This window comes from Excalfactoria chinensis, chromosome 3, assembly GCF_039878825.1.
Source record: "Excalfactoria chinensis isolate bCotChi1 chromosome 3, bCotChi1.hap2, whole genome shotgun sequence".
Classification (NCBI taxonomy): Eukaryota; Metazoa; Chordata; class Aves; order Galliformes; family Phasianidae; genus Excalfactoria; species Excalfactoria chinensis.
The window spans coordinates 50,222,687-50,242,908 of NC_092827.1; the positions used below are offsets into that span (position 1 = coordinate 50,222,687).

The window sequence follows — 20,222 nt, forward strand, 5'->3', positions numbered from 1 at the left end:
CCAAGAGCAGAAATGTCACCTGTACAACCTAGCGGACCTAAACTTAGGCTTTAAAGTAAAAACATTTACCTATGGGATATCATAAATATGCAATACATTATTTTACTTATAACTATAAAAATAATATTAAAATAAAATAGCAAGATATTTTCTTCTGATTATCTGCACCATTTTATAAAACTACACAAAAAGAAATTGTTTTCTTTTTCTGTAGGAGGAGAAAAGAAGAAATTAGAGAGAATATCTGTCCTCCAGTATGCTGAGTTATTTGTTTTTCTATAAAGTTTTCCATTTAAATAAGTAAAAGCATGTAAAATTTTTGCTAACAAAATAGGTACCTAATTCAAGAAAGCAATTCCCACAAATAAATAGGCAAAAACTTTAAAGAAGGACAAAGAGTTAATGATCTCCTGCCTGGGAAATTGTATTAATTTTATAAAGCTTAAGGAATAAACAAACAAAATCATCTCAAAGTAATTCTAGTAGGCAGAACTGATGTAGAGTGGAAAATAAAGAATGAAAAAAATAAAATTAAAAAAAAAAATAAATAATGTTAGTTACTGGTAAGTAAACAAAGCCAGTTTCCATAATATTCCCTTCCTTTAGTCTCCAGTGAACCAGCTGCTGGACAAAGTCTGACATGATAGAGGCTGGCAGACGTCTTTGGACAGCTGAATCCACTTAAATTATCTGTTTAGCATTTAAGGCCAGTTCAGACCATCTTTTTAACACATGGACTCTTGGCATGAATCATACTGTGTATTTCATTTCCTGCACTAAGTAAAACACTGGGGAAGAGTCTGTGTGTAATTGGCACCCACTCTGTGAAGTGTCAGTGTATGTGAACGGATGTGCCTAACAAGGATGCGTTCAGAGAGCTAAGAAGTTAGCTCTGTTGCTGTTCATAAAAATAAATCTGAAAGGTTCTTCAGCGCACGCTGCCTGCCTTGCTCTGTAAAGTAGGTTAAATCTAGCTATTAAAGCAAGCTCCCAATGCCAGAAAAAAAAAACTTCCTCCTGGGGTAAAAGACTGTGGATGAACTGTTCAGATGATTAAGCTGGTTCAAGGGAAAAAAAAAACAACAACAACAACAAGAAGAGGCTGGAAAGTTTGTGCCAAGAATTAATGAGATTTTGGCACAACTCAATTTGAAACATAGCTTGACTCTGCTTCCAACTTGAACTTTCCCCAAAACTACACTGGATCAAACCATCAGCCTCCTGGCTAATATAACTCATTTTTCTTTCTGAAAAGATTTTCTTTCTGGTTTTGAAGATTTTAATAACAGTCTGGCCTCAAAATATATTTCTGTGACAAAATAAAATCAGGGAGAGCAAATAAGCTTTTAGGGGTGCTAAATATATATACAGTGTTTTACCTTTACTCTTGTTGCAACTCCTGGTATTCTAAGAAGTCCTTCTGTTTCCAGAGTTGCCTCTTCTATCTGGGAAATCAACTGTCAAACACAAACCAAACTGGATAAATGAAGATATCAATTAAGAATTACTGGTAACTGGTTCTAATATATTGAAGCCTTTATGTATGTACACGTGTGGTACAAATATACATCATAAGCACATAAATGCACAGTTTTGAAATTGATTAGATTTGTTGTAGATGTAGAATAAAATCTTTAATATGGCTCTTGCCCCTGCTATGAATACTACTAAAGAATTTGTCTCTTGTATTAAAAATAAAACTGCATTATCTACAGACCTCCTTCAGATGCTAAAGTAGCTATCTCACAAATAATCTTCTATTCAACTTCACCAGAGGACACCAGAGTACTAGTTAGTACTAGTAGAATTACTAATACCAGAGTAGTAATTCATAGCTTTTATAAATTGCAGACTCATTGCAACAAAGAAAAAATCAAAGTAGTAATTTAACTCAAAATACGTGTGATACAAAGCAAAGTACTAAGTTTACTAAATCCATAGAATCACAGAATCATTAAGGTTGGGAAATACCTCTAACATTTTCTAGTTCAACTGTCCACTTACCATCAATATTGCCCACTAAACCACTTTCCCTAGTACCACATCTAATAAATTAATAAGTAAATAAATACATAAGTAAAGCTTCAAATAAAAGTTAATGTAACTTTGTCTGGAGTAATATATTGTAAGCTTTGCTACAGGGAGAAAATAAATTCAGAACAAAAATGTTACTGACTGTCATTTGCAGGTACGAAAGTAGTTGACTTGCTTGTGCTTATTTACCTTCTGAAAAATCAGTGGTATCTTGGTGCCTGGCACCTTCTTCTGATCCTGCTCCAGTAAAACTGATAGTGGGACACCAAACAAGCCACAGTCTGAAGAATAAAGCAAAAGAAACTGAGATATTATCTGTATTAACATGCAATAATGGCATAAAATCATGCTTTGGACACGGGAAGCTTATTCAACACATTTATAGTGTTTGTTCAAATTGTTTGGATGTTTTCACCGATGAGTTATTATAAAAAGCATTTTGGTTACAATGACACATTCATCTCTTCTGCCAGTCATAAATCAAGACTCTTCTGTTTTGACTTCTGACATCTGCATGTTCTGCAGTACAGTGAAGCAAACTGTATAAATGAACCACCTGCATGGTTCTGGTTTATAGAGTGATTCTGATGACGACCATGGAACGCACATCTTCATCCTTCAGTGTAAGATAATATAGACAATATTCAAAAGACATGAGTAAAATATCCAGAAATATGGCTACAAAAATAAAACAAACATAATTATCCAGTTCCTCTCAACAACTCTCTACAAGAGTTTTGAAAAAAGAGATATTCAACCCTTCATGTGGTTTTGCATTATACAAAACCATCATGATAGAATGATTATCACCTTCTCAAAGATGGTTTTCTTGTTGTTTTTTTTTTTTAAAAAGCAAAATTACCATTAAATCTGGGTTGAAAAATGGCCTTTAAAAGGTGCTAAGATTTCACAAATAAAAAATAAAATACAGTTATGTCTCTTGTCTCTATTCTTGTCTCTATTCTTCATACAAAATTATATTAGGCTTGAAGAAGATGGGACACCCATTTGTTTTATGGCCCAGGTGAACAGAAAAGAATGACTTCTGAAAGACAGCCATACTAGCCAATACTAACCCAAAGTCTGTTGCCAAAGAATTTCTCAGCAAAAAGTACAGATAACTGCTGCATATGCAATTTTTGTGAAGCAGCAAATAATTCTACATGTAGCTAAAAGCTGCTCATACTACTATCGAGCACAGAACAGCAGCTGTAATTACTAAAAGATGACAGCTCTTCAAGAAGTGTGATATATATCAAAGAAACATCATTTGAAGCACCACATCAAGGAGTTCTCTGTATCAGAGTAAGAGGCCTGCCAATAAAATACATGGACTCATATATACATTCAGTAGCTATACTCCATAGTTATATCATCTTGAAGATCTTGTCAATAACGAAAGATTCCTCTGAGATGAAGTTGGAGAAACAAACTGTAGGGGGCCAATAAAAAGGCAGCAGCACAGCATTCCATGGAAGAATCATGCTTTCATCATCTTTATCTGCTCAAGCACAAAGGAGAACAGCCAGTAAACACTCCACTGTGTCAATCATTTAGGCAAACGCTTCCTGAGTCTTCACTCAGGAGGAGGGGATCGGGTAAAGCAACAAAGCACTGAAGTAATTACACTGAAGAGCAGATCCATAGGCAAGGAAATCTGACAAGTCATTGTCTTTATTCTACACATTGCTATGAGTCTAGCCCATCTTTTTTAATTTTGTGAAAAATAAAGCTTTTAATAAACACAATACTCTTTACAACCGTTTGTCATTTAGACAATATTATTTAGGCAATATACTCAACAGTAAAATTTGGTAAGAAGGATCAACTGAAAGTAAGACCCAAACCACAAGAAAGTGTTTGCCTTTTTCTGTGTATTAATAGTATTGCAAGCACTTCTACAAGAAGAAAATACAATTAGAGGAACAAGATCTCATACATGTTTCTGTTCATGGCATTTGCATTTTAAAAGTTCTTTTCCACTACCATAAAGCCAAGACTATTCTGAAGAATATATTGTACCTTGCTATATATGTCTCAAGACTGTTGCTTTCAACTGTTTAAAGTGAGCTATTTCACTGTCACACTGACTGAACCTTGAGAACAGGGTTTTGAACAAAGTAGGCTTTTGATTAACTGGTAACACATTTCAAGCTCTTGTAAAACATTTAGCAGAAGCCAGAAATACAGAAAGCAAACATAGCACAGTAATCCTCTAGCATCTTGAAATGCATCCTAAGTCCCCAAGAAAAGCACTGTGATTATACATACATATGTACTCCATTGACTTGTAGAGCAAAATGGTATATTGCAACTGTCTCAAAATTCTTTGCAAAAGCTCAGATATTTCACTGTGCATGATGCATTGTAGCCTCAGAAAATACCAGATGGGCACAGCTATGTGACCCAGGAAAGTTTGTGCTGGACATAACAGGAAAGCAGGTGACAAGGGTCGCTATTATCTTCAACCAAGACCAAGAAAAGCAAAAAGTCAGGTAGGACTTGCAGAGTACCTACCTTCATGAGGTCAGGAATGACAAAAAGCACATACATCTATCCTCACAGGGAATATATGATCTCATAGAAACTTTTGTGAAACCATTCCTGTACAGAATGCTAGTAAGTGGAAGGTCCCTCCCTCCTCACACATTGTTATTTGCTAGTGTCTGGCCTGAGTTATAACTTTATACAGAAATCACGGTCTCCAGAGTGACTATGTGTATGAACTTGCCTAAAACGTGCCCTGAGTTAAGACGCACAATTAAATGCTGCTCAGTATTTGTTACTATTTATCAATTAGATATAAATATTCTGCTAGAAAATCATAACTAACCAGATACATTTGTTCCATTAGATTGAAACCTATTTGTTTCAGTGTATGAAACACTAACTCACCTTTGGTTTTGATTTTTGCTGCTTTTTGTTGCTTGAATTCTGTCCCAAGTACATCATAGAGAGCAGTCAATTCAATCAGTGCTAAAGAATAGACTTTCTTCATGTCCTGAGGAGCCAGGTCACCAATCTTTGTGGTACCCGTTTTGTCCTTTGGCAGTCTGAAATTCTAAAGGCAGAGATTTGTAGCACAGAGAACAATCCAAGTCATAACAAATTACTTTACTCGAAGGCTGTGCTCCCTTCAGAGAACAACCTTTCATTACAAAGCCTGCTGCTTTCTACTAATGGAAACATGAAGGAATCCCTGAACACTTTCCAAAGCAGACAAGCTTTGAATCATAGGAAGATTTACATTGCTGGTAACTTCTGGAGGTCATCTAATCCAACTACACACTCAAAGCAAGGCTAAATTCAAAATATGATCAGCTTGCTCATATTGTTGTCCAAATGAATTTTGAAATCCTCCAATAAGAGAAATTCTACAACATCTGGGAGCAGCTGCTTTGGTGCTTAACGCGCTCGTGGAGAGTTGTTTTCTATGCAAAATGGGATTTCCTTTGTTGTCACTTGTATCCATTGCCTCTTGTCCTTTCACAGTGCATTTACTGTCTGGCTTTGTCTTGTTTATAAAACTCCACCTACCCATCTTTTATATCTTTTTGCAGTTTACAGTGGTGAAAACATTTATCCATTAACAATCCTATGCAGGTATAATTGGGATAGAAATCTCTCTGCATTTATTCAACCAAAATAACATATCTGACTACCATACAAATAAGAGTTTACTCTTATTACTTATTATTATTACTACTTATTACTTTTTATTATTACTTAGGCTTTCCTCCTTATGGAATGGGGAACCATAATTATGGATCATGTATATTGCAATAACTTCTGTACACTGAGAAGCTGCAGAGATGAATATAAAGAACTGCGCTCAGATGGACAGGGAGACATTCCTAATTCATAGAGCTTTTTAACACCACCTTTCATCAGCAGGCTTCTAAGTCATACTATTGCCTATGACTGATATTAGCAGCATACATGACTCAGAGCAGGAAGGCTGACAAGATTTCTTCTCCATTTGAAAAGAACAAATATTATACTCCAGAATGATTTTCTCACCCTTTACAGACCCAGCAATAGCACATCTGACCTCATTTGGTAGCTGATTTGGTGGCTACGGTGCATGGCTACAACTGTGCATACTTAAAGAGTACATAAATACAATATACAGATTGTAGATACGTAGTCAGTTTTCTCCTTGAGGATTCCCTGACTCACAATGTTTAAAAATAGCTGCCAACTATGAAGGTGCAACAAATCAAACTGTAGCTTTAAGGAGGAAACTCCCTTCCTTCTCTATCATTTTGCCACTCCTTTCATCACAGAAATAGAAATCCTCTAGCACAAGCACCAAGCAATCTTTCACAAGCTGAGCTAAAGGTATAGCTAAACCATGTAGCACATGTGTAAATAAGTAAATATAAGTAAGCTAGACCATAGTTTTCACTTCCTTGTTAAAAGCTGCATTACAGAAATGTGACTCAAACACTTTAGAATCCATTTCTAAATATCCATTAGTGTCTGGTGCATAAGGTTTGAACTAGGATACATGGAGTAATTATTATTTGAAGAACTACATGTGTCTTTATCAAAATAAAGTGTTTGAAGAAGTGAAACATTATTACTTCAGCCACCACATTTATTCAGATGTGTTTGGATACGCTGCTAGACAAAAGAGATGTTTTTCACTCCAGTCATTAGTTCACAGGTCACACATAACTGCATGTTCACAAAATGTTAGGCAAAGAAAGGTCCTCAGAGATGCCTGGGGATCAATGACAAAATGTCTTGGAGGATCTTATTTTGTTTCTATTTGGATTCTTTCAGAATGAGGTTTTTTGTACTTGGTTGGAAGGTAAAACTGAGTAAAAAGTAATCCTTAGCTCCCTGCCACTTCACTTCAGACTTCTATACACCACTCTGTCTTTCATTTTCATCCTCCAGATAACTACACAAGGTTTCCACAGGCAACCCAGTAACTCCTATTAATTGACAAAAGGTATTATGATCACCTTTGATAACAGGAAAAAGGGCCGTAACCAAATGAAATAAGGACATGGGTTGTGTACAATTATGTCATTATTACAGTTCAATATTACTAGACCATTATTTTGAACACATAAATTGACTTCTGCTAGAATTACAAGGACATACATAATGATACAAAAGTAGTAATTTCCATGTTACTGAGAAAACTATTCCCAAAAATCTTGAGGTTTATCCCCAAAAAGCTAGATCCAACAATATTCTTTTAAACCTAATTCACTCTGCATCAAATAAATATCATTAGAACAGTAACACTCACCAGTGAGAACAGTGATAGCAACAAATACGAAACATACCGTGTGAAGAGTATCGCCCCCTCCATCCTTATACATTTTGCCTATTGAGTTGTCTTTGAGATTAGCTGCCTGTTCTGCAAATGGTATCTCCAAATTGATGTCAGTCTCTGAAAATGGCATGTCTCCAAGCGGGCTCTTCTGCTCATTAGCTCCAAGACTGAACTTCAGACCTGAAAACAGAGTAGAAAAAATAACAATCAACAGCAGCAGAGCTGAGCATCACTCAACAGATGAGAGTAATGTAGAAATCAGTCCTATACAAGAGACAAACTTCTAGTTGCAGATGTACTTACTCCTATGTTTTCCTGCCAGTTAAAAATGGATACGGAGCCTTGAAAGAAGGCTCCATCTCTTGTAGATTTTCTAGAATAATTCTGCCAAGGCATGTGACCTTTCTACTAAGAAGAAATAAAGGAATCCACTTCAAAGAAACAGCAGATTACCAAGACCTTCCAGAGCCAAATAGCTCTGGCATCAGAATTTTCTTGCCATGGAACACTTTCCAGACTCAAAGACTGCAATACCCCATAAGCAGAACAGCAATTTTTTTTTTTTTCTGCTGTCATAATTTCAGAAGCAAAACACTAAGTTTATTCTACAACCCAAAACATTAACATCACAGAAGGTTTGAGGTTAGCAGGGCCTTCTGTGTCTGTTTGGTCCAATCCCTGTTCAAGCTGGGACACTCAGAGCAGGCTTCCCAGACCAGCGCTCAGGCAGTTTTTTTTCCATCTCCGAGGAAGGAACCCCTATGGGCAACATGCACCAGTGCTTAGGCACATGCACCATAAAGAAAGGCTTCTTGATGTTCACAGGAAACCTCCTGTGTTGCAGTTCATCCCTACTGCCTCTTGTCCTAGCACTAGGAACCACTGAAAAGATCGTGGTCTTACCAGTGCTGAGTAAAAGGGAAGGATTATCTCCCTTGAACTCCTGGCAACACTCCTACTAAGGGAGCCCAGGATGTCATTGGCCTTCTTTGCCACAAGAGCCTATTACCAGTTCATATTTAACTTCTTGTCCACCAGGATCACCTTTATGCATAGCTGCTTTTCAATTGGGAGCACCCAGCATGCACTGGTGCATGGGGCTATTCCTACCAAGTTGAAGTACTTATCCCTCATCTCTCCAGTATGACAAGGTCCTTTGTATGGCAGCATGTCCCTCTGGCATATCAGGCACTCCCTCTAATCTTATATCATCTGCAGATTTGCTGAACGTACACTCTTCCCATCATTCAGACTATCAATGAAGATTTAATGCAGGACTGGATACAGTACCAGCCCCTGGAGTACACTGCAAGTGACTGACCTCCAACCAGGTTTCATGCTTCTGATCATCTCTTCTGAAAACTGAACTCTAGGCCCAGCCATTTAGTTTCCAATGCATGTCAATTTCTGCTCACCCATGCCATGCATCTGCAAGTAATACCTTGGAATAATGGAGACTACACAGATGGCCTGATATTCCTTTCCTCACCTCCAGACTGAATTCATCAAAACTAGACATGCTTCCATGATACTGGGAAGGACTAAATACAGAATAACCAACTTACTTCTCTTTCTTTGTTCCTTATACCTCAGCTAAACACTAGACAGATTTGGAATAAGGAAGAAACCAAAGAGGCAGTTCTGATTTTAGAGAAAGAAGTCTACTTCTACTACTACCAAACTTCAGCTTGAATTTTAAAAGTATCAAGAAAGATGCAAGAGGAAAATTATATTTTAATTAACAGTACTTAATACAGAGCACTGAAGTAATTTAGCCAGAGAAAAATTTCAGTCTCTTCAGCATCACTTGTGATGTAGTGCTTCTCAAAGGTCACAGCCAGGGTGACGTTCCTCCTACAAGGCATTCCAAATGCCCTGAAGTATTTGTTTAATTTAATTTCAAGCTTTCCTAAAACCAGAGCAGGTGGAAGCAAATTAAAACTGTTAATTTCAATGGGACCGTGCTTCTGACACCAGCTCCTACCCAACAAGGTCCTATTTCCTGTTCAAATATAACACACAGCTAGTGCAGAAAAAGAGGGAAGGAAACATACACAAGCTGAGTAGAACCACCAGCAGGGCATATGCTCTTGTATATGAATATGGTATAACTAACAGACTTCTTTATGCCTCTGTGGGAAGTTGTTTTATGGTCTAGAATAATCATGCTAAGCAAACCCAGAAAACCTCCAGAGAATAGTTACAGCTACAGCAGCATCTGATGTGAAGCAGCGGAAAGGCTGTGGCAGGGCTGATTTACTGAGAAGGCATTGGGGAAGTGTTGCTCTACACTGATACATTCAGTGGCCTGCTAAAAAACCGAGCTGTAGTCATGCAGACCAAACAATATATGAAGCATCAAGTTCAAAAAGAACATATAACAACTCTAATTTTTTTCTGAATCATATCTGCATTTAATTGAAGATGACATATAATACATGACTTGTCACTGCTACACTTTAGAGTGAAAACTGAACATTACCTCCAGCTGCTAGGACCAAACTCAGGTCCTAGCAGACAGGCAAATGGGTGAAGGCATCAGTAGCCACTACCTGGTAGGACACAACATTTAATGCAGCCACTCCCGCTTCATTTTCATTGATCTATTGCTGAGACGGCTCCAGGAAGAACAGCAGAACTTGAGTTAAAATGTTTGACTCTACTTACAGCCAAGTAATGCTGTGAGAAGTAGAATAAAACATTTCCAAATTTTACTGGTTGGATATTTCCAGATTCTCTTTTCAGAGTGGCATCTACTCACTTTTGATAGTCTCTGAAAGACTCCTGAAGCATATGCTAAAGATTAAGCTGATCGTGAAACTAGAGCTACTGCTTTCAGTAAATAGACATATGAGACCTCAGTACCAAACATAACCAAGGTCAAATTCTTCCCTGGCTTCGATCTCTGGACTCTATGTGCATTTGCCTACATACACCATGTAAACTGTTTAACGTATCCAAACTGAAGGAAAAGGGTTCCTAATCCACCCAAGACTTCTGTCATGCTAACGTAGCCTATATGTGACCTACATACTTCCTATCAGCATGGGACAGATCTGATAATCTGACATTAACAAACAATAAAGCAGTAGCTCTTATTTCTATCCTCAGGTACCAAGGCACACTTCAAAGCAGATGCCTCGCTAACAGTATACACATTTTTTAAAAGTCTGAGACTGCTGCTGTTGTGGGGAGTTTCTTATTGATTGTATTGTACTGTTTCTATTGTGCACTTATTAACTAGGAAGCAGCTGTAGGAGGAAGCAGCTTCAGCATTCTGTCAAGCTGCCAACTGCATGTAGTATTTCAGGAAAGAAATGCAAGTGTGATACAGAAAATATAAATATTGTCTATGAGAATGTGGTGACCATATTTTAAGTCAGACTGTATCCTTTCCTTGGTTCACAGTGTTGTTTAAACACCACATAAAATTACGGGAATTATTCAGGAGTGGGATGGAGTGTTAGGTTTGGAGTTTCTTTTTATTAAGATGTGAAAAAAAAAAATCAGAAGTGTCAACCTTGCTATTTCCTTATTTTGACAGGCAAAAGTATACACCAGTAGTGCTATACTTTTAAATCCTAATTGATAGTTGGAATAGCTGATTTTAACTGACAAAACATTCATCTATAATGTAAATTCATAACTGACCTTTGATAGGAAGTCCTAGAAGCTTGCAATCTTTTCACTAAAACTCTAGCAATCCAGTCATAAAATCCTTATTTACCACACAAAATAAAAAGCAGAAGCAAACTCAATTAAAAAATACATTTCAGTCTTTTTTCCTACCAAGAAGCAAGTATTACAGTTCTGTTCACGTAACAGGAAGTTCTTCAGTTCTTTCATTCATTTATCAGACCATTGTGCTTTTAGCTTGCCTTTATATAGAGGTTTTACTTCCCTTGCAGCTAACTCAGTGTGTGGGACAACCAGAATCCCATAGTAAACTGACTTTTGCCGATCCCCTGGTAAAGTTAAAGCAGATGAATAGCTAAATACTCATTATTCTTTTATTTTTATTTCTTGAGATGTCTCAGTGGCATGGATATCTATTAATTTTCACAGGCATCCAAGGAGAATTACTTTTCTTTGGCAATTGTTGAACATATTGCTAGCTTTGAGGAATTTCAATGAGGGTTATGGATTGTTAAAATGAAAATGCATATATTACTCCAAATTTTCTTTTTCCTTTTTGTAGTCACCTTCTGTACCGACATGAAACAGACAAATGCTTAAAGCCAGAATGGGTCCTTCCAAAAAACTGAAATGTGCATCTACTAATAAAAGAAACTTAGGAACTTACTAAACTGTTGTGCTTGATCAGGCAGAAAAGAATGAAAATGTAATGGTTTCGTGTTACTCCCTATGTTTGCATACAATGCTCAGGCAAGAAACAAGGTGTACTGAACAGGCAAGAATGGAGGAAGAACAAGTTCACACAGACCATTTGTGTTCAGTCTGGCAGAAGCACTTGAGAATGCTGCATTCAAATACCAAGTTAGGAGCAGTCAACCCCTTTGGAGAAGGGCAAAAGGGTTTCATTCACTCAAACAGTTTTAAGAAATCCCAATTAAGAAATCTCAATTTAAGATCTGGATTATTATTATTATTTTTAACAATATCTAAGATGGTATGCATGTGTTTCAGTTAGAACTGGTACAACTTCTTTGTTAAAGGGGGTTTCCAATTTAAAATAATGCCTTTGGATTTCATAAATATTTAGTATCTCTGAAATATCAAGCACTGTTTACTTCTTGCCTTAAAATTGTTCACTGTTTGTATAACACTAATTAGCTCAGCATTCTGGAGGAAAGATCACAGTACAGAACTGAAACAGGTGCGGTGCTTTTAACACTTCTGAGCTTGGATGGTTTTTCCTTCTTGTTCTGATCCCAGGAGAAAGGCCCACTTCAGCACACTGACAAGAGCAGAAGTGTATGAGAATGTAAGCAGGCTGCATTTGCCATCCACATCACAATCTGTGCTGTGGAGAGCTAGCATATGGGAGTTGCTTTTCAGAATTTCCTATTTCTGAAGGGTTCATCAGGGCCACTGGAAAAAAAGAACCAGATGTGATAAAAACTCTGTAATAATTGCTTGGTAATTTTCCAGCTCCGAATCCTACAGTGCAGTTTATTGACACAAGCACCAGGCATCTCTTCCTTCCCTTCTGCTGAACCAGCAGCCTGGCAGTCTTCCCAGTTTTTATACTGTTCTTATTCCAGTGAGGTTTGCTGAGAGTGAGAGAGGGAAGGATTAACAACACTTCTGGAAACACAGTTTTAGGGATATTAAGAGCTGTTCTATATTCATTTCTCCCTATTCAGCTTCCAAGCACATCCTTTATTGTTTGTTGCTGTTTCTCACGTCTAATCCTAAAGTAATTTTATTATGCATATACATATAGTTTAATTTTATTTTTTTTTTTTAAAGAAATCTGAATACAGGTCAGTATTCTAAAACTGGAGAAGTTCATTTCACGGCTTAATTACAGATGAGTAACTAAGTAACTCACAGTAGGAAACTTGATCTACTTTCCCGAGTATTTAAAGAAGCTGTAGGGTCCAGTTGACACCTATATGCTATTCAGTCACCCAGAAAGAAAAAAAAAAAAAAAAAAAAAAAAAGACTCACAAACAGTCCAGAAAAGCAGCAATGCAGTACCTCAAAGTTTGTTGGGCTGCCCAATAATACGTTGATCTTTACAGTAACAGGCACAATGATAAGGTGCATACATTTCTTAGAAATGAAGGAAGCACTGTAAGGTGACAATATGTTATTACTGGCACTCAAGAATATCAGGAAGCTTTGTCAAAGTCTTCAACCAAAATTCAGACTCTTAAACCAGAAACTATGGGTTTCAGCCAGGGACTTCTGTTATGGTCTGTTCTACATGGCTGGGAGAGGGAGCGGGAAGTTCTGAAGGTCTTCCACAGGTATTGCACTCTTTTTGCATAATCACACACAACTGAACACAGCTCAACTAGAAAACTAATTTCTTCCCATTTTACTTGTGAAAGTAATCAACCTTTTCTTCTAGTTTTGTTTTTCTTTCATAATGAGTTGCAGACATGCAGCCAGTTCTCGCCTGTGCTGTATGTTTATAGTTCATTTGTTTTTGTTCTCTTATAAGCTCATCAGTGCATATGTATACTGCTTAATTTCCTGTACTGTACAGCAGAGATAAACCAGAATGGATAAATTAAGATCAGGAAAGACTTAAGAATAACCTTTGAGAAGAGACTTCTCCCAGGTGACTTGATTATAAGATGATCACAAACACGGTTTCCCAGATGGCTCAAAGGATACAACCTACAGCCACACTTAAAAACTTTACAAGTGCACAACAGATGCCAGAATAGGTTTTCCCATGAGAATTTCATTTTATTTTGCCAAAAACTTACTCGAAATACCAATTTCTGAAGTAGATTGTGAAACAGAACTCCTACAAACAAGAAAAAAGATCTGTCTAGCATTACCTTTTGTTTCATCCTGCATTTCATTTTTGCTTTCAGTTGTTCTTACAGTTGAGGGTACACTTCTATCACAGACCTAAGAAAGGAACAATAAATACAATGTAGAAGCACATCTATATATTTCAGTCAAAATCCTTTCGTCAAAGACTAAGGAGATCTGAAATATAAGTAATTAAGAAAGAGCTAATTATCATCCCTCCTCTTCCTAAAAAGATACATGACTTAATTTTCCAGTTTTGTAAGGAATAAAGAAATGCAGTCTTTCTAAATTTCTGTGGTGCTGAACTACCAACTCAAGATTTCTCACATTCTATGAATTGCATTACACCTATCATAGAAACAATATTTCTGAACATACAGAAAATCTGCACCAGTACATACATATATGGGTACACATATATTCATTTACTATTTTTACCTCTCTGTAATTTTTATGATCTTTTTTTGCAACTTAGATCAACAACAAATGTTTATCACTCTGGATTTTTCATGATATCTAATCAGCACTATTTAAGTCTTCATTTGCTGATAATATAAATAAGAGTTTTATAGTTTTCTACTACCAAAACAAACTTTTATACACACTTATTTAAAATCAGAAATATTGAGAGATAAAAGAAGATAGTAAGACTACTTAGAAAATTATTAATGTTCCACAGATCAGTAGCAGCACACTGGAAATTGCACAGATAAGCAGACTTCCAACCTGTAAGAAAAGTCTAGTTTCTCTTTGGCAGGAATATAGCAGGAAACTTAGCAGAAACATCACAACACTGTCTATTGTTTTACCTTTCCTCCCGCTTGCCCCCAGATGAGGGGGGGTTACAGGACTTTCAAATACTATTATTGAACTGAAATGACCTCATACAGCTGCAGATGGCTTCAGTCCTCTTTTGTTAAATAAAAGCTTTCTAATGACGAGAGACTATCAAAGTTACTTATGAAGTTGTGAAATTTACCTCATGACCGGCCTTCTGTGACTGATTTGATAGATAAACCCAAGCACTGACTTCAGAATTATCTTGCTTTGGAGAAAGGAATGCAGAATAGGCTTAAGGGCCTATATTTACATTATTTTATATTTTAGGGAAAGGTTTAAGAGAAACTTTTTTATTATTATTATTATTTCTATTTTAATCAATATCTTGTTACATACATCTCACATGGTTACAATCATCTGTCTGCTTGCATTATTCCTTTTTCATATCATCAGCATCAAAACATGCAGTTTAAGTGAAGCAGAAGTCTACAGAACACTGTAACATATGATTTTCAGACATTACAATGTGTAGTTTAAGGGAACATGAGTATTTCTTGTACTTGACCAAAATAACAAACACACTTGAAAGGGAAATTACATAGCCTTAGGTTATAGGATATTTTATCTAAATTGCTTTACTATTAAATCTTGTAACTTTTGGGGGTAGTCAATTCCAAACCAAATCCCAGAAATCTCTTATGGAGTTAGTATTTCTTCTGTAAGCACATACAAAGCAGAATGGGAAGTTCTGCCTCCAGGACATACATTTGAGCTTACAAACATCCCCCACCATGTTTCACCTTCACTGAAGATGAAAGAAGGTGCCCAGGGAGAAGCAACAGCTAAGGCAGGGAGGAAATTAACTTCTCTCAAAATCCACCACACTAATGCTGTGTTGGCTGTATAGTAAAAGCAGGAGTGACAACCAAAGATGGGGCTGGGATTTGGTAAGCTAGTGGTGTACTGCCATCCAGCCAGCATCTCCTTCCAGCTGAAAGCCTGCTTCCTTTTTGAGGAAGAGAGAGCGTACACTTCTCTGCAGAAGAGGAATTCTAATTACAGTCCCGTTTTCCTCCTTCCCCTTTCGTGCATGACAGAGAGGAGCTCTCCTGCTCAACAGCCCACAAGGGAAAACAGGAACCTTTCAGAACCCAGCAGAAAAAACTTGCCACACACTTTTTAATGATATGCAGGAGACCTAGGAGTCAGTACAGTGGTCTAGATCCCAGCTGATGTCCCTTATTTCCCCTTTTTTAAAGGGAACAACCAAAGTGTCCCAGTAACATGTAATGGTCCCTAAATGGCACACCTCTCATAACATTTGCAGGTTCTACCGAGTGTGCTTTCTGTTGCTCTTTGGGTGTTTGTTGTCATGATTTTTGTGCTTGGGTTAAAATTAAATCCAATCAGTTTCTGATCACAGAGTGACTGCTTTATTCATCCCCTCAGAGTAACATGAGGCCAGCATACATACTGCATTCTGCAGACTAAAATTGCTTAACCAAAGTCAAGTCTGGACCAACGCTACTCCTATACATGCTTAAAAATTTCTCTTAGAAATCAGTAAAAAATTAGACACAAATCTTCTAGAAATAGCTTTTTTGTGTTTCTGCTGCTCCCTCCTCTCCTCCCGCACCTATCTGTCCCTCTCTCTTCTCTGTCATCATCAAAGAAAATGACAGCCAGGAACTTACCTTTCCTTTTGGGTCACTTTGTGGCCTGAAAATATCTCTGACATCAGGAATCTGATGGTGTTTGTTCTTTTTCCTCAAGGTCTGTGTGACAGTCTCTACTCGTTTTTCTACTGCTGCCTTCTGGGTTCGGGTCAGAGTGGACAGGAACACCATGCTTTCTTGGGAATCACCTGTGCTCTCAGCAAACAGATTGGACAGACCTGCTTCCTTCAGCCATTCTTCTTCCAGTTCTCCCTCTGAGACAGGCAAAGAAAAAAGGGCATAAATAGTGGCTTTTCAGCACTGTTAAACACACTAGTCTACAAGGACATAATATAGCTAATACAGTTCACAGGGAGAAAAACAAAACAAAACTTTGGAGATCCACAATAAAGAACAATTCTTTGCACTTATCTTCATGACTGGGGGAAAAAAAATTGTTTCTGGAGTGCTTCAAAAGAGTTACCATATCATATTAAGGCTTTTAAAACAATTAACCCAAAAGAGATCACTACGGGACAATCTATCATAACTGACAGCACTTTCATTACACAATACCCTACTTTTTAAATGTTACCTAGATACAAATTTGTGTGAGAAATCCAAAAGCCTCTGATCACTGCTGCTTCACTGACTTTTAGTTCAGTCCTCGATCTTTTTAGCCCCCTTGCTGACACGGTTCTGCTCAGTTTTCTTGATACATTAGTCCCATAGCCCTCCATTAGCTCAAATTATTGAAGGACAAGCCAGGTTATAGGAGTCACCTTAACGCTATTTTTTAATCAGTTCTTCTGACATAGTCTTCAGACTGCTGACAGCTCATAAAATGATTATTGCTTTGGTCTTACAGCTGGTAAGGCATCCATTATTGACAGACTGTTACACATGAAGGAGAAAGCTATTCAGTGGTGCCAACAATAGTGAAACTTCTGCTTCTGAAATCATATCCCCCAATGATCATTTCTTTTAAACACTGACACTAAGTTCTATCTGTAACAATCTAGCTTATAGTGCTAGATTGTTACAAAAACCTCTCTCAAACTTTCAAGCAACATTTCAATGTTTCAGATGCCTAAAAATGTTCCTGAGTTGGCATGTCAACTTACTATTGCCTGTAGTTTTCCCTCAGTGCCCAGTGTGCATCTAAGTGGGCATCTAAATTTTAATAGCATTCAGAAAAGATACCACACTTTAAGCATGAACATTGCATCAGCTGTGTAGCCACATACAGAATCTGACAAAATTCTTGCACATTTTGGTATTAAGAGCTAGAAAGGAGGTTTATGTCTATTCCCCAGAGCAGGTGAGAGAGAAGCATACCCTGTCCCCCCTTGCCTTGCATTTGTATGGCTACATCTCAAACAAGCCTGTTGCCCAGGCAGCCTGCAGGAGATTAGCAATGTCCCACATGTTCATGAGCGCTCATTCAAGTGAGGTGTTGCACATAATGCAAGTTGTGGGGCACAGCAACAGCTGGTTGAGCTCATCAGCTCTGCTGAGCTGACTCACTTTAGCTTCTGCCAGCATAGAGTCAGCAGCTGAAGCCGGTGAGGAAGGAAGCTATATATAAGTTAAAAAAGGAAATGGTGGGTTTTGGACTGCAGAGCCTGAAGGCATATCAGCAGCAGCAAGCTGGTGTTTTAAAACAACAACAAAACAGGAGGCTCATGTGTTGCAGAACAACAGTCTCTGCTAGTCAGGAGATGCAGATTTTTGTAAGAATCTGAGAGGGGAAGTTATTGGAATGTTTTTGTTTTGAGAGAGAAGAACGGAATTAAGGATCTTACTTCTCTTTTGTCGGATGGGACAAGAAAAATAAAGCACCCAGCTTTTTCTACAATCATGCGTGCAAGAGTGATGCTTAAGTGAAACGAAAGTAATACAATGAAACAGCCAATACAGTTGTAAGTCTATAAGTTACCTAGCTAAGTAAAACAGTTAATCATTGGCTTGTCCTTGTGAAGTTTCTATCCGCAAGAAAGGACAGTAGTGAACAACTTATACAAAGTAAACTGCAAATGAAGGTTTACAATTCTCACAGTCAGCAAGTACAGGCAACAATTTACATTCTCTACAAGTACTGTACAAAAGAAAAACAGCCTTTTACTTATTTCCAGTGCAATTCTCTTTCAGTGCACTGTGCATCAGAGGCAAATGAATTTTCAATAATGCGTGTTCAACAGAGTAACGCTCCTTTTTTTAAGAATGTTTTGTGAGTCCATCTCTTGAAATAACTCTTAAAGAAAATCCCCAAATAAGCAAAATGATGTTCATTCACAACAATGTTTTTCATTACCATCTGGCTCCTTTACTACAATTGCTTGTCGTTCCTCATGATTATTTCCTCTGGTTTCATGAATGTTTTCAACTTCCTTCCAAAAATCATCCAAAGACATTGCATCCAGCGAGTCCTGAGAACCTGAGCGATCAAATGATGCTCCATCTGGGATCCTCCTGGAATCATCATGGTTCATTGTATATTGGCCAGAACGGCGGCTATTAACATAAAATAGAGAGCAATTCTTTAGTAGCATTTTTAAATACATGATACATGAACACCTGCAAAGACATGTAGTGATGAGCTGTGTCCAAGTATCAAAACAAACTGCTGTCAACAAGTAAATTGAGACATTTAAAATTACTTTCAATATTTGGAACATATTTTAATCTAGCACGATCATATATGTGATACACATATCTGCCAAACTAGAATAACAAAGAAATAATAATTCCAAGTTCTAGTAATCTTAGTCACATCTAATCTCTCAGTCAATCTACAATAATCAGTTCTGCTAACTTCATAGTGTATAACATTATGGTATCTTTCTAGCACCACTGTTTATGAAGAATTTTTGAAAAACACCTTTCTTTTTGAGTAAAATCTTATAGCTTCAACATACCTCTGCTATTTTCCCTTGCTTTTCTGCTTCTGTTATTTTATTAATGTTTATTCTGGTATCTCTGACCTTATTTATATCTGAGAGAGGACAAAGTAGAATTACTGTAATTATGAATTGTGAACTGCTAAGTCTAAATGTTTAATCAAGGTCATTCTTTGTTTCTTTCTATCTTGCTTCCTCTGACTGAATATTTACCATTTTAATAGGTTGATGTTACTAGGATTTAGTACACGCTGAAAAATGCCTTTGAAAGCCATCTTTCATCTTAAGTATAGCTGCAATTGGGAGGAAAAAGCGTCATAAAGAAGCAGATTGTACTATTAGAAACTGGATCTAACTTAAAAATTGACCCTATTCTGAGAGGGGGAAAACTGGATGGATAATCTCCAGCAGTCCTTTCAAAATTAAGGAACTCCACTACTGCACCAGTATATCAGAATTAATTCTAATATCAAAATATAGTAAGTCCTTAACATTTCTGTGACAGCTTCAGCTGTCTTTCACAGAGTCACAGAATGGCCTGGGTTGGAAGGGACCTCAAGGATCATAAATCTCCAACCCCCCCACCACATGCAGGGCCACCAATTAATTAAGGGCATTTAATACTAGACCAGGCTGCCCAGAGCCCTATCCAGACTGGCCTTGAACACCTCCAGGGATGGGGAGGTGTCTTGTTTCATGCTTGAATTTATCTCCATGCTTAAAGAGTAGAGGTTAAGTTTGGGTTAAGTAATAAATATCGTTTATTCCGAGAGAAAAACAAAGGAAAGACCAAGCTCTGTGGATTTATCACAAGGTAAACCCAGCAAAGTAAGTCCTTCCTACCTATCCATTTGGCTGACTTTACAGGTTTATCTAGAACTAAAACAAATGCATCTATTCCTTACATTTTATCTTGGGACAACTAACACTTGTTAGCTACCCCTAGGTAAGAAAGTCATACCTTACTCTCTGAAGATAAGCCCCTTGTGTGTCCAACTCACAGATCCTTTCACTCCACCATGTGCTTGATTCTCTGATAAGAAATACTAACTATATGGACTTTGCCTTTAAAGGTAAAGAGCCCTATGGAAGGACAATCAGTTT

The 20,222-nt window shown here is 37.3% G+C and overlaps 1 protein-coding gene across 2 annotated transcripts in view; it reads right to left on the reverse strand.

Annotated features, from left to right (window-relative positions):
• Positions 1-20,222, reverse strand: part of ARHGAP18 (Rho GTPase activating protein 18) — an 82,830-nt gene that overhangs the window by 18,297 nt on the left and 44,311 nt on the right. For both annotated transcript variants that reach the window (XM_072333300.1, XM_072333301.1), the window contains exons 2-8: positions 18,533-18,732; positions 16,258-16,493; positions 13,807-13,879; positions 7,338-7,507; positions 4,930-5,095; positions 2,224-2,315; positions 1,380-1,457 (exon numbers count right to left, since the gene is read on the reverse strand). In XM_072333300.1, coding sequence (XP_072189401.1) covers positions 1,380-1,457; positions 2,224-2,315; positions 4,930-5,095; positions 7,338-7,507; positions 13,807-13,879; positions 16,258-16,493; positions 18,533-18,732 — 1,015 coding nt within the window. The remainder of the gene's footprint in view (positions 1-1,379; positions 1,458-2,223; positions 2,316-4,929; positions 5,096-7,337; positions 7,508-13,806; positions 13,880-16,257; positions 16,494-18,532; positions 18,733-20,222) is intronic.